General features: G+C 38.6%; 2 protein-coding genes and 1 long non-coding RNA gene across 4 annotated transcripts; 1 reads left to right on the top strand and 2 right to left on the bottom strand.

Annotated features, from left to right (window-relative positions):
• Window positions 1-5,859: 5,859 nt before the first annotated feature.
• LOC116737269 (histone H3.3A) lies at window positions 5,860-10,067 on the bottom strand. Of its 2 annotated transcripts, none has more exons than XM_032590315.1 (4): window positions 9,916-10,067; window positions 8,621-8,764; window positions 8,365-8,518; window positions 5,860-7,265 (listed from the first exon to the last, which is right to left on the bottom strand). In XM_032590315.1, exons 2-4 carry the CDS (start codon window positions 8,746-8,748, stop codon window positions 7,137-7,139), a joined length of 411 nt encoding a protein of 136 aa, XP_032446206.1. In that variant the 5' UTR covers window positions 8,749-8,764; window positions 9,916-10,067; the 3' UTR covers window positions 5,860-7,136. The 2 variants fall into 2 exon arrangements, with proteins under 2 accessions (XP_032446206.1, XP_032446207.1); XM_032590316.1 differs by lacking the exon at window positions 9,916-10,067 and adding an exon at window positions 8,937-8,948.
• Window positions 7,026-12,004, top strand: LOC116737270 (uncharacterized). The gene is made up of 2 exons (XR_004342766.1): window positions 7,026-7,133; window positions 11,885-12,004. It is a non-coding gene; the product is annotated as an uncharacterized LOC116737270 (long non-coding RNA).
• Window positions 11,149-13,595, bottom strand: LOC116737268 (histone H3.3A). The gene is made up of 4 exons (XM_032590314.1): window positions 13,430-13,595; window positions 12,368-12,497; window positions 12,112-12,265; window positions 11,149-12,016 (listed from the first exon to the last, which is right to left on the bottom strand). Exons 2-4 carry the CDS (start codon window positions 12,493-12,495, stop codon window positions 11,888-11,890), a joined length of 411 nt encoding a protein of 136 aa, XP_032446205.1. The 5' UTR covers window positions 12,496-12,497; window positions 13,430-13,595; the 3' UTR covers window positions 11,149-11,887.
• Window positions 13,596-13,599: the final 4 nt, after the last annotated feature.

The raw sequence follows: 13,599 nt of genomic DNA, 5'->3' as shown, positions 1-13,599 counted from the left end.
TTTGCCGCTTCCCCCACCTCCCCCCTCAAAATTGCTCTTAAAAAAATTTCCCTGTTTATGGTCCCCCTCCAATAATGAGATGGGATTTACGCCCTTGTATGTGGATGACTGTCACTCTAACCAATGGAGCAGCAAAGGCGGGATTAAGGGCAGTTTTACCCTGGGTTACACTTTCATATTTTTTTATCAGCTTTTACTCTGAGTCTGCCAGAGGTATGGATAAATAATAGATAGAAAGATCATCAGCATTGCAACTCCCTAACTGTATCTTCTGTAATACCTGAGCTGATCATCAGGGGGCGCTGTACAGGAACAAGCCAGCATACATGTGTCTGATGGCGCCCCCCCCGCCCTGCTTTCATCTGTTAGCTGTGTGACTGGAGAAGCACATGGCCTATAAAAACACACATGCTGAAGCAGTGGTGGTGCAGCGACAGAGCTGACGCCACAGAAGTGAAGGTTATTTGTGTTATGTGTGTTTTTTCAGCGAAGAAGAGGACTCCGGTGGCACAGAAGAGCCGTGATTCACGCTTATTGCAAGATGGTTCATGTTGATGCTGGTTATTCTTTGAAATCAAAGCATGCTCATGTGTTAGAAGGGCCTAGTCAAAATCTGAAACTTGATTCTGCAGACTTCCAGCTGTTATTACAGAAAAAGCTGATTTAGCCTATAGATTCAGATGGTTGAATACAAGTAGATGTTTGTTTTTTCTGTGAAAAAGAATGCAAACCTGTAAAATTACATGCAGCTTTGTGTTGATCTATCACATGAAATCCCCACAAATGTATTAAAGTTTGTGGAAGGAAGAAAAACTCTTGCAAGGCTTTTTAACGGGACTCTGGCAAATTGCAAAGAAAGTCTGCTCCTAAGTATTTGTGTGATTATTTTCTTTCTTATGACAGAATGATGAAATCAATCGCCATCCTGGCTACCAAAAGCCTGTCAGCTGTCATGAACTTATTCACATGTTTCTATGTTAAGTTGTGCTGACCTGATAGTTCCCAGCTTGTGGTCCAGCTCTTTCATTCTCCCTCAGCTAAAACGAGAAGCTCCACTTCTGGCTAAACTGTGTGTGGCAGCTCTGATCCCCGCTGTTTTCCTGGAGGTTGTTTTAATGGCTGAACATGGTTAATCCATAGGAGCAACTCCTGATCCCCCCACATGGTCAAATCCTTCAGTCTCCCCCTACCCGCCATGCCTCTTTGAGCTCCACTACATTTATCCAGTTTGAACTCAGGGAACCATGACCACAACCACCGCACACACGCACTCTACCAGACACACCAGTTATACCTGCTCTTCTCACAGCCCACAGTCAGATGAGGGTGAAGCTGACCGTGTTTTGATGTTGATCACCCAGATACAGTGTAGCCCAAAAAAAGAAGAAAATTGACCCCTTTCATATTTCTTATGTTTTTGCTTTTTGTAGCACTTCAATATTTCAGGTCAGTTGTATATAAAGCAAATAGACACAAAAATTTTTTTAACTAGTGTTAAATTTTAAATAAACACAATTTCTGGACTCAACCTGATGTTTGTCGGACCTCTAAAACCAAGAAATCCTTGAATCCTTGAAATAAAATCTGTCTGAAGACAGCCAGAAGAGAAACAAAGTCACTGACTTCTTGATTAGTCTGGAAAGTGTAGAAAGAAAAAAAAAAGATATTTCTAAGGTTTTGAGACACCAACAAACCACAGTGGAGCTGGTCTCTGAAAGTAAGGAAAACATGAAAAAAGTGGAAAACCTTCTGTCATGTTCCGTGTTTTTCCTGTGTATTTATTTCGAGTTTCTGTGTTTCTGAGTTTCCATGTTGTCCTGTCTTCCCCTTGATTGTCCCCAGGTGTTTCTCGTCCCCGTAATTACCTCCTGTGTATTTAGTGTCACCTGTGTGTCTGTGTCTTTGTCGGGTCCTTGTTTCATTGTGGCGTCTGTCGTCTATGTATCCAGTCCGTCGTCTTGTCCGTTTGAGTAACCGGTTGCTACCGGCGTCGAGCCCTGGCTTCCGCTCGGCCGTGCTGCCCTGAATTCTGGACATTATTGTACTGCGTATTGCTGGACATTCATCATTAAAACCATCATTTCTCACTGCATCCTGGGTCTACAGCGTCTGCCTCACCACCTACACCAGCACCTTATGACACCTTCCCAGGAGTGGCTGGCCTTTGAAATTACTCTAAGAGTGAATTGATGTCACAAATAAACGCAGGGATCTCGTGCCTCAGAGTCCACTTAACAATAAAAAAGATAAACAGAGCCATAATGGGATAGCTGGGAGAGCTCCAAGGCCAAAAGCACAACTGACCAAAAACCTGTCTCACATTTGCCAAACAAAATATTTGGTGGACTGATGGGGAAAACAGCAGAATCTTTTGGAAGGTTTTCACTCTGTGTACAGAAAAAGAACTTTCTGGCAGTGTGACTTGGTGGCAGTGTGAAGTTCTGGGACTTCATCTGGAAGATTTACCAAAAACAGGAATTTTTGCTCCCTATTATAAAGTTCGACCATCGGTTTGTGAACTTAAGTTCAGTTGGGACTTTGCTTTTTTATTAATTTCCACTTTAAAAGCAAAAATACAGGAACTATAACAACTTAAGCAACCAAGATGTGTCTCAACTTTGACCCCCATCCTTTTCCATATACATCTTTCCTTCCTCTCCTTCTGTCCCTCTTTACTGTGATGTCCCCCCGCACCCACGCCCAACATTCATTAAGACGTACAATGTACACACACATACACTCCACCAGGTGTGTATTAATCTAGGGTTGCCCTCTCAGCCTATGCCCTGCCCACCTCCCAACACACACATCTCTCTCCTCCTCCTCAGCATCCAGTCCCCACCAACTCCCCCCACCATCCCAATCCCAGCACTGTGTTAATCTGCTGCTGGTCTGACGGTCAGCACTTTGAGCAGCAGACAGACAGATTGGCTGTAATCCCCTGAGTGCCACAGATGGAGCGGCACTACGCAGACCTTGGGGAAGGTGAACGCACTTTTGTACACAAACACACGCGGGCACACAAACACACATGAACAAAGACATACAATTAGAGAATAAAAAAATATATACTATACATCTTTGGATGGACGAGCAGAGTCCATTAGACGCGTTGCAAATGGGGCACCAGGCTGATAATCTGTGACTTCAGCCTCACGAAATGCTCCTTCATCAACAAACCAGCAAAACATGGCAGAAAGGTTTCTGCTAAATAAAAGCTTAATGTGTGAATTAAATGCAGGAGACTCATACTGGGATAGTTAAGAGACTTGAGGATCCAAATATTGTTAATTATCAACCAAAACTCCAGCAGAAAGTGTATTCTGAATGCCAAAAGATGGATGGAATATATTCATCATACTAAGTCCTCATCCCGACCCCACAAGGGACAAGGGTGTTAGAAAATGAATGGATGGATGGATGGACTAAGTCCTTATTAATTTCATAAACATTTTGCAGAACTAACTATTAATTGTGATTTGAAGGATAATTTTGGCCTGAAATACAAATCGGGACCTTTTAAATTTAAACTTAAGCAGTATTAATGTAATTTTTTAGTTATTCTGCATTTGTAATAATAGTTATTTACCATTCACCCTTTTTCCACTATCAGTAGTAGCAATTTTTTAACTAACACTACAGTTTTAATGTGGAGAAATTAATCAATCAGTAACAAATCTCCTTCCAGGAGTTTCCCAAAAATAACCAAGCTTTTTGAATATTAGTCATTAAAAATAACGTCATTTATTAAACCTTATTAGCCTGCGAATGTAACAACATGAGCTACTTTTTTGGTAGCAAATGCTTTCTGAACACATTTAACTGAATAGGGAACTGTTACAGCTGTCATGTTGTTTAATAAATAAATATACAAACTTAGTACAGGTTAAAACTATCATTTGACATTTTGTTGAGAAAGTGTTTAGCCATATATCGAGAATTTAAGTTTGTATATAGCTTTAGCTACTTTAGTCACAGCTAAATAATAACAAAATCTTGATAGCAGGCTTCTTCACCCTGAGGCTGTCATGCCAGTACATGGTGTGTTTTTTTTTATAGCAGTTTGATAAAAATAAATTTCAGGTTTAATATTGTTTACAGTTTTATACCCAATTATTTTAATATTACAGAAGAGTACTTAGATTTTTTGTTAAATTCTATTAAATATGTTACATTTCTCAGAATTTAACATATTTTGATGAATAGTTACATGGTAAAAACAACTGGACTAGCCACTTTACCTATTTCTACGGATTCTGATTCAAATCTACACTAAGAAAATTGATGGAAATTATACACCAGATCTATTGAATAAACCAAAAAATTTCCACAATTCGCTTTTTAAAATGAAGCTACAGAACTATATTAATAGATTCCAGACAACTTTAGGATCATTTTGCTCCTGGTTTATTCTCCATATTTAGAGGACCATAAATAAGAGCTAATTTGTGAAAATATCTAAACTTCAGTAACAATATTCTAATCTGTCAATTTGTTCTAATCTGATCTATTCTATTAGGTTATACTAGAAGAGAAAAGGTTTATATACCAATTTCCCAGAATAATTCTTGCAAAATTACTAGCAAGCTTAACTTATTAGCATTACTTTATTTACCCCAAAAGGGAAATGAAATGTTGTCACTCATATCATCCAGATATCTTCAGTGTCATTATGAATGGTGGTGCTGCAGACAGGAAAAATCTCCAGTAGCAGTCAGCATTACAGCTAATATAAAGATGCCTCTGACTAAAGACTGTATGACGGTCATGACATGCTAACAACTACATTTTCAGACAGCAGAGATAATATTCTAAAGTAGAATGTCCTGATGACACCATCAGCTGTTGTCAAGACCTGCTAATCCATATCATTTGCTTTTGCCATCCAGCTAAAATGGCATATAAAATACTAAAACAAAAACGATTCTGCTACCTAAGGCAGAATTTGTGACAATATAACTTTTAAAGAGCAACATAAAGGCTCACAGTGACAACATTATTTCAGTTCATTAAAATTATTATTTTTTTGACTGTGTTCAGAAGTGAGACGTTATACTGTAATGTCCCCAGACTTCAGGTTGCTGGTGTGTTTGCAGGTCTGTACCAATGATGCCCATTGAAAACAACAGGATTAAAGACGGGTGTTTGATTAGATGTTTGTTTTTCTGTGTTCTATTGTAATGAGTGTTTCTGAGGCCATGCCAACAATGGTGCATGCGTGTGTATGTGCGCCCATTTCATTGAAATGAATATAGCCGGGGGCACGGCTTTATCCATTTTAATCAAGGAAGTAGAAGGATCAAATGAAACACTTTTGAGGGGAATGATGTCGACCCAGAGAAGGATATTAATTACAATGCTAGCATCTGAAATCTCATTGGGTTTTTGTCTTTATGTCACTGGTGTAACTGATAAAAAATAGGAAGTGTAGCTGACACTTAAGGATTCGCTAGCTACAAACCTGAGAAATTTTACTAATATGTCAACATGATAGACTAAATATACAAAAAAGTCCAACTCAATTTTTTTCTTCTTAAATCCTTGCTGTTTCCATATTTGTAATACTTTATTCTCCCCTCCCCACAAATGAACCATAATTGTAAATCATTGCACGTTTTCTTAGCATGTTGGGTCTCCCAAAGAGAGGAAGGTAAAAATTTATACTGTTTCACTGCCATCTAGTGGTAGAACTGGAGCAGACACGTTACTAATAGACTAAGCAGTAAAACATAAAAAATACTTCTAGCTTTTTCAGTAGCTGCGTGTGAAACTCTGTCTGCCTCATCAAAGATCTGAACTTTGTTTATTATTTTTTAATCATTATATTTTAGAACAAGATGACACGTTTGACACAGAAGCGTGTGTGTAACATCCATTTATTACCACCTTATATGACAAATCTGGAAATTACAAACATTGTTTATTCAAACATTTTCAAAATAAAAAAAGAAAGAAAAATAACAAAATAAGAGGCAGAATCAAAACTGAACAAAAGCAAATAAAAATAATGTTAAAAGAATGACCTGAGAAACATGATCAACTGATCCAAAGGGGAAGAGTTCTGCACAGGGGGACGTATACAGAAAAAAAAAGATTAGTATTATTACCTGCTTCACATGAATCAAGGATACATTTTGTTGAATTTTCTCTGTTTTTTTAAAAAACATCAATCATACTCTGTGACAGATTTTGGTTTTATATAGCATCCGCAAGCCTTTGATTTACAAAGGTGCTCTATTTTATGTGAACAATTGCTGCAAAAGATATCCAACACATTCTGCTTTGGCTTTAGGTACATAACCAATGTGAACACCACAAAAAAATAGGCGAGATAAGAAATTTCAGTTTGTTAGGAAATGAAGGCCCATAGGATAAAGATCGGGCCGTGGCGTCAGAACAGGTCAGGAGAATAATTTTCAGTGAAAAAATAATAAATCTGCCTCCTTGTTCTGCCTTTTATTCTGAATCATCCCCCCATCTCAGTAATCAACAACTAATCTGAGCAAAAAGAAAGAAAAAAATAATAATCCAAAGAAAATCTTGACATGACAGAGAACATCAGTGATCAATATGGTAAGCAAAAATGGACTGTATACAAGCTTCTGAGGTGATGAGAGCCAACACTCAGCCAACACCCCCCTGTTTCTGCCTGTGTCTGAGTAGAGCTGGAGGAAGGCATAAAGCAGGGGAGGAGGAAAGGGTGAGTTCTTCTAGCACCCTGCTGTGGAGACCAGACCCCCCAGCAGAAACAGACCTGTCCTCCCCACCTGTTCCAACCTTCCTCAATTGCATTTTCACAATCTGTGGTCGTCCTTATCGCTGCCACAAACTGTTTCCTCCCTCACAATCATAGGCAGGACAAACAAGGGAATGTGTGCTTGATCGGGACTCGTCATCCCAGAGTCGGTACATGCACAAAAATAGAGTACCCTAGAAGTCTGCTGCCGAGAGCACTAAGAAAACACAACTATACACTTTCATTATAATATAATCAGCTTTCCTCTACACACTACTAACACAGGGAAGAGAAAGGGGAAGGAAGGGGTGAGGCGGCTTGTGAAGGTTGGAGGGACGGAAAGACAGAATAGTAAAGACAGGAAGGGAAGGAACAGAGGTGAAGAAGAAGAGAAAGTGTTTTAGGCACGCTCTCCGCGGATACGACGTGCCAGCTGGATGTCTTTGGGCATGATGGTGACACGCTTGGCATGGATGGCGCACAGGTTGGTGTCCTCAAACAGACCCACAAGGTAAGCCTCGCTGGCCTCCTGCAGGACAGGAGTGGGAAACAAATCATCTGTACAGTCGAAATATGTCAAAATAGTAACTGAATTGTTAACATTAAGGTTAACAATACTGTGGTCTCAAAATTGTGGAACACAACTGTGTATACTTTAATACATATCTGAACCAAATTCTGTTTAATTTCAACACTGAATCTTTTGTCCAACTTCATTCATCAAAAGCTAACACCTGGCATATTTTAGATATCCTGTGATTCAACTCACCTGAATCAAACGAATGATTTATTACTGTGCTTCTGCAGATCATGATGACAACCCACGTTAGTAATTGAGCAAATAACTCAGCTAAAACTTGCAGAACATTGGTTCTAGAGGCCTGGGGTTTGACAGAATATTTTAAAGCTTGCAAAGAAAAATAAAAACAAATACTGATATCAACAATACCAAAAAGGCCAATACACAAATCTACAGAGTTGGGAGAAATGTTTGGACTGCATCATCACTCAATTAGTCAATACAAAGAACAAAAAACTGTAGTCCTTTCCACACTAACAGATTTTCTGCTGTGTCTGCATTATGTTTTTAATATAGCAGTTATCACCACTCACTGGCACAGCAGAGATATCACAGCCTTTTTGATTGGTTTTTGCAATAAAAGACAGAAAGATATAAATTAAAATAAAATGTGTAATAGTGCAGCTGGGCTTTATTTTCAGACTTAACCATCACATGAAGTGATTGAACAAAAGCTTAGCTCCAATATACGGTGCAAGTAGATGGGAATATTTTCACATTTATGGAAAACTTTGCCACACAATTACCAATTTACCATTGATAATTGGTAATATGAATAGCTACGTAATTCACTTTTCACCATTACAAGTTTTAAGTTCCTGGCTTTCTAGATTTTTTTTTCTCAGTTTTCTAAATGTTAACTTAACGTTAAAAGATGATTAGTATTTTTGTTGGCCTATTATTATACCATTAAATTTGAATATTAAATATTTTACTAAACAAACATTTTTTGTTAGACTTTCAATTTTAATTTAATATTTGTATAATATCAAAAGTGGCAAACTATTCAGTTTTCTAATCTCTTGAACCCTAATATGACAATACAGACCTGCAGGGCACCGATGGCCGCGCTCTGGAAACGCAGGTCGGTCTTGAAGTCCTGGGCGATCTCTCTCACCAGACGCTGGAAGGGCAGCTTACGGATCAGCAGCTCAGTGGACTTCTGATAACGACGGATCTCACGGAGAGCCACAGTACCAGGCCTTCATGTAGCATATTAACAAAAAATAGTTGAACCTAGAACTATGTAGATTTCTTAAAAATCAGTAAAATTATGAATCTTAAATCTGTCTTGTCAGCGTCACCTGTAACGATGGGGCTTCTTGACCCCACCAGTGGAAGGGGCACTCTTACGAGCTGCCTTTGTGGCCAGCTGCTTACGTGGAGCTTTGCCTCCAGTGGACTTACGGGCGGTCTGCTTGGTACGAGCCATGGCTGTTACAGATCACCTGAAGAGGACAGATAGAAAGTAGCAGAAGGTTTTTAACGATTTTAAACTTTTCTCTCTGATTCTTACAGAGCAGAAATAAATTGTCTAATAAAGTTCTCATAATTTCATAATTCCTTTTGCAAAACAAAACAAAACAACAACATAAATGTTCTGAAAAGGGCCCAAGAAACTTTTCTTAAAGAAACAAAACCTTTGGTAAACACTTTGATTAAAAGAACACTTTGACTAAAAAAAGTTTATTTGAAAATTCACAGAGAAACTGTTTCACAATTTTGATTGTAATTTAAAAACATATTTTTTTTTGTCTTGTTTATGATATAAACCTAAGAGAAAGAAATTAGATGGCGTTGTGGTAAAACTAGTCCAAACGTGATAACAGATCTTTATTTTATTGATTCTGTTGCTCTCACTTTTGGCAAACATTTACTAGTGAATACGAAACTTTGTAAATACTCATAATTTTAAGTCTAATGGATATTCATAATCATTTAATAAACAAATTAAAACTAGAGTCGCTACTTGAATAAGTTCTTACCTTTCTTAAAGTAAACAAACAAGGCATTCCTGATTATTATCAGCATAATAAACGTCAATCACAAACTGTGTTTCTATTGGCTAGAAAACCAAATTACTAAAAAAAAAAAACAAGTTATGAACCAATCACTGAACAGAGTTCGTAAAAGTAGGCGGGTTCTACAGCCACTTGCCACTGCTACTAACCCCGCCCACCCCGCTCTGATGATGGCGGCGGTTTGATGCGCAAACGACATAAAGACGGAGGGCATAGAAGCGAGGGAGTAGCACATAAACAAGTTCATTTTTACCAATAACCCTACATCCCGCGAATTTCTCAATAGAACAACAAGTCAGAAAACATTTCAAAGAAGGCATTGATACGTATGGGTGAGCTGAATGGTCCGTAATAGCGGCGTAGAACCGAGCTGAACCGGCGCATAATTTGAAAGTGAATTCCCCCTTCCTCCAAGCAGCTGCAGAAAAGACTGCATTTCACCGTCGCTGACTGTTATTACCCACACGACGAAACGAACGCTTTTTTACAACAATAAAACCACGGATTTTAAAAAATACAACTTTAAAAAAAATGTAATTTATTTACATTTGTAGAAGGACACGTTTTGAGTGACTTACCTGTAGTGAAAGTGAGTGTAAGTCGTCAGTAATGTTTCGCTTGACTGTTTTGTTCTTCCTATCCACAATGGGAAGCAGCGTCCAGCGGGAAAATGGCCGCTGCGTCACTGCTCATACATCACCGCGATCATCACGGTTTGACACAGCGGGGCCACTCCGGGGTCACATTCTGCTTTCTGGATTGTTTTATGTGCTTAATAAAGCGGGACTTTGGATATTGATCAGATAAACTGAATTTATGGCAGTGCCGCTGCTCTTTGACATTTTGAAACCATTTATTGCGTTGAACATGGAGGTGACCGTAAAGCGACTAAATGAGAAATTATGGTTTTAGAGCTACCCCGCATAAAACGACAGGACGAAATACGCAGCTCGGGATATTTACTTTCAGAACTTCGACTTACGGTGACCTTTTAGTAATGAAAGTAACTTTTATAAGCGAGACGTTGCTTGTTGGAAATAAACAGTAAATAAATGATTTACATTTTTTATGTATTTTTCTGCAGATGTTTCATACTACTTAGCTGTTTTCTATTATATTTAGCCACTGTAAGTTATTTATGATGAGGGGAAAATAAAATAATATTAAACTACTTTTCACAATCACATACATTCTTTGTAAAACTATCCCTACAGTCTAAAGTTTGTTTGTTTGTTTTTTTGTTAATGAAATGAAATACCGGTTTTCTCTTGCTGGATGGATCACAGGATAACACAATGCTCCCCTTCCCACACATGTTGTAGCAGAATGCTGGCCAGCTGGCTGAAAGAAAACCACTGAACTTTTCCTAGTTTACAAATACACCAAATTCAGCTTTTTAGAAAAATATATTGTGTCAAGAAAAACATTACATAAAAATAAACCCACGACTGTCCTTGTTTTTAAGTTTGGTACATTACTGCAGGTGAAACTCCAACAGTCTCTCTCTAACTGATTAATCAATTATTTGCTTGTTATTCTCCAAAAAGTAGCTATTAAATAATGTCACAAAGTTAATACTTTGCACATCAAGCATGTTAATTGGAAACTACATTTTACTGTGTATAGCTTATGTATCAAAAAACATGATAAAGATAATTTGCATTATGTTTCCAGCAGTAGAAATGTTGCTATTCTGTTTCAAATAAAAGAAATTAGATTTCATACATTTGTTTTCATATGTGGATCCAATGAAACTGCAGTATCTGTACCCACTGTAATAATATAGTATCTAAAAGATTTTCAGACTCTGCTCTATCAACCACAAGAAACTCTTTATTATGCTTGAATGTGAAGTCCAGAGTACAAATATTTTGCTCATAAAAATGACCGAATACATAAATCATGAACACAAAAATTAGGTTATTGTATCAACCTGAGAGAGGAACAAAAACAATACCCAGACATAATCAACTTGTCTGCAAATTAAAACATGATCAACACAGGTCTGCTACATCTACGCCGCTTGTAGTCTGCGAACCATGCAGTGTCATCACCACATAATGACGTTTCTAATTGACGACCAGAATCAGTTTTTTTCTATTTTGATACACTGAACAGCAACAGTAGAAATACACCAATATTGTTTAAAAACAGAATCAATACTAGTACAACTAATTTCTATTTAAACAGGGAAAAAAAATAAGATAACTGTAGTCAACCGCTCTTGAATGAAAATGTCCACCTTAATGCTAATTCCTATGCCCCTTTCAGATGAAACACTATTTATTTCCCCCCAAAACACCTTATTTGTCGAGGTAACAAGGTATTCCTGTGTTATTACTAACTGGAACTAAGATTAGAAGTTTGAAACATAGTTGATGATACTGCTATGAAAAATCTGCTACTAGTAGCACCACAGAAGACATAATCACACAATTACGGTTATCACAATCATATGATATAGATATTTATATATAGAACCTCAAACCAAACTACTAGGTATAGAAGAAGGAAAATGAGAGGACAGCATATCATAAGTCAGGAAAGGTTTTAGGCACGCTCTCCACGGATACGACGTGCCAGCTGGATGTCTTTGGGCATGATGGTGACACGCTTGGCGTGGATGGCGCACAGGTTGGTGTCCTCAAACAGACCCACAAGGTAAGCCTCGCTGGCCTCCTGCAGATCACCAAAAATCTCTTTAGTATTTGATTACAGGATTTTTTTTAAAAAGTAACAGGTGAGGGAACTTTTCCACAGTAAGCACCGCTGACCTGCAGGGCTCCGATGGCCGCGCTCTGGAAACGCAGGTCGGTCTTGAAGTCCTGGGCGATCTCTCTCACCAGACGCTGGAAGGGCAGCTTACGGATCAGCAGCTCAGTGGACTTCTGATAACGACGGATCTCACGGAGAGCCACAGTACCAGGCCTGGAAAAAATAGTATAAATAAACATACAGAAGAACACCATTTAAAGAAAATAGACATTTTAGTTTATAAACTAAATAAAACATATTTTTTATTACACTCACCTGTAACGATGAGGCTTCTTGACCCCACCAGTGGAAGGGGCACTCTTACGAGCTGCCTTTGTGGCCAGCTGCTTACGTGGAGCTTTGCCTCCAGTGGACTTACGGGCGGTCTGCTTGGTACGAGCCATGGCTGTTACAGATCATCAGAAGAAAATAAAGTTTGACTCAAATAAATAAGTCCACTCTTTTATGGTACAATATGTGAGCTCTGTGGAGCTCCATTTTTACGGTTAACTGGCTGTTGTTTTTTTTTATTTATAGAAATTTACATAACAGGGTTTAACTGAACGGGAATACTTTTTTATTTAAAGTCTGCACCTGAAGCTTGTTTTTAAGTAATATCGTCAGTAGCTTATGTAATTGAAGTGCGTACATGATGACAGTAAACATGTCCAATAAGATCCGATCTCTCTATTAGCTGAACCAATTAGATTGAGATTTTTAAGTCTATGGGTGGGACGTTGTGACCCTCTCCACCAGTCACAACGCAGCGTTCACCGTGTAAAGCCCGCCCTCTACGTACTGAGCGTGGGTTTGTTCACTTCTTCATAGTGGGCTCACCGGTTGCTCACACGCCTTGCCTATTTTACACAGAATGAGCTATTTTAACGGAAAACCAGCCCATCCCGCCTTCGCCGGCTGCCCAGTGCTGAGAAACAAGCGTACTCATAGACGATGGCTGGCTGCTGCCTAGAAGATTGTAAAGGGGAAGGGAAAAAAATCGTCGCGAACGAAAAAAGCAGACGATAAAAACGACGGAAGAACAAGAAAACTTCAGCATATAAGTGGGAAATATTTTTCGGAGACGAAACTAGACATGTCAGGGGATCAGTTGGTGGACAATATTTTGTCAGATGGCCCCTCACTTTAGGCGCATTTTCGAGTCAAATTCAACCAAGATCACAGGAGCTGCTCAGGTCCCCTGACTCCCCGAGCACATAATAGCTCAACAGCTCTGCGTTTTCTTTTTTTCACCGAAAATAAACGACAAAACCGCGTTATTTTAGGGTTAACACGACATAAAATGTGAGAATGGACTTTTATTCAAACAGTGACGCTTACCTTTGGGGAGTCAGAGACAGATTTCGGCTTCAAAATGCGAATTTATTCTTCAGTCTCTAAAGCGTTGTTCTCGCAATAATATGCGGGGAGGGAAAAAAAAGAAAATGAACATAGGAAAGCAAGAAGGGACTCATTTCCCATCATGCATTTGGCAGTAACATGTTACACAC

Source organism: Xiphophorus hellerii, chromosome 18 (genome assembly GCF_003331165.1).
Source record: "Xiphophorus hellerii strain 12219 chromosome 18, Xiphophorus_hellerii-4.1, whole genome shotgun sequence".
Lineage (NCBI taxonomy): Eukaryota > Metazoa > Chordata > Actinopteri > Cyprinodontiformes > Poeciliidae > Xiphophorus > Xiphophorus hellerii.
The sequence above is the reverse complement of the archived record's forward strand: the minus strand, read 5'-3'. Positions and strand labels throughout refer to the sequence as shown.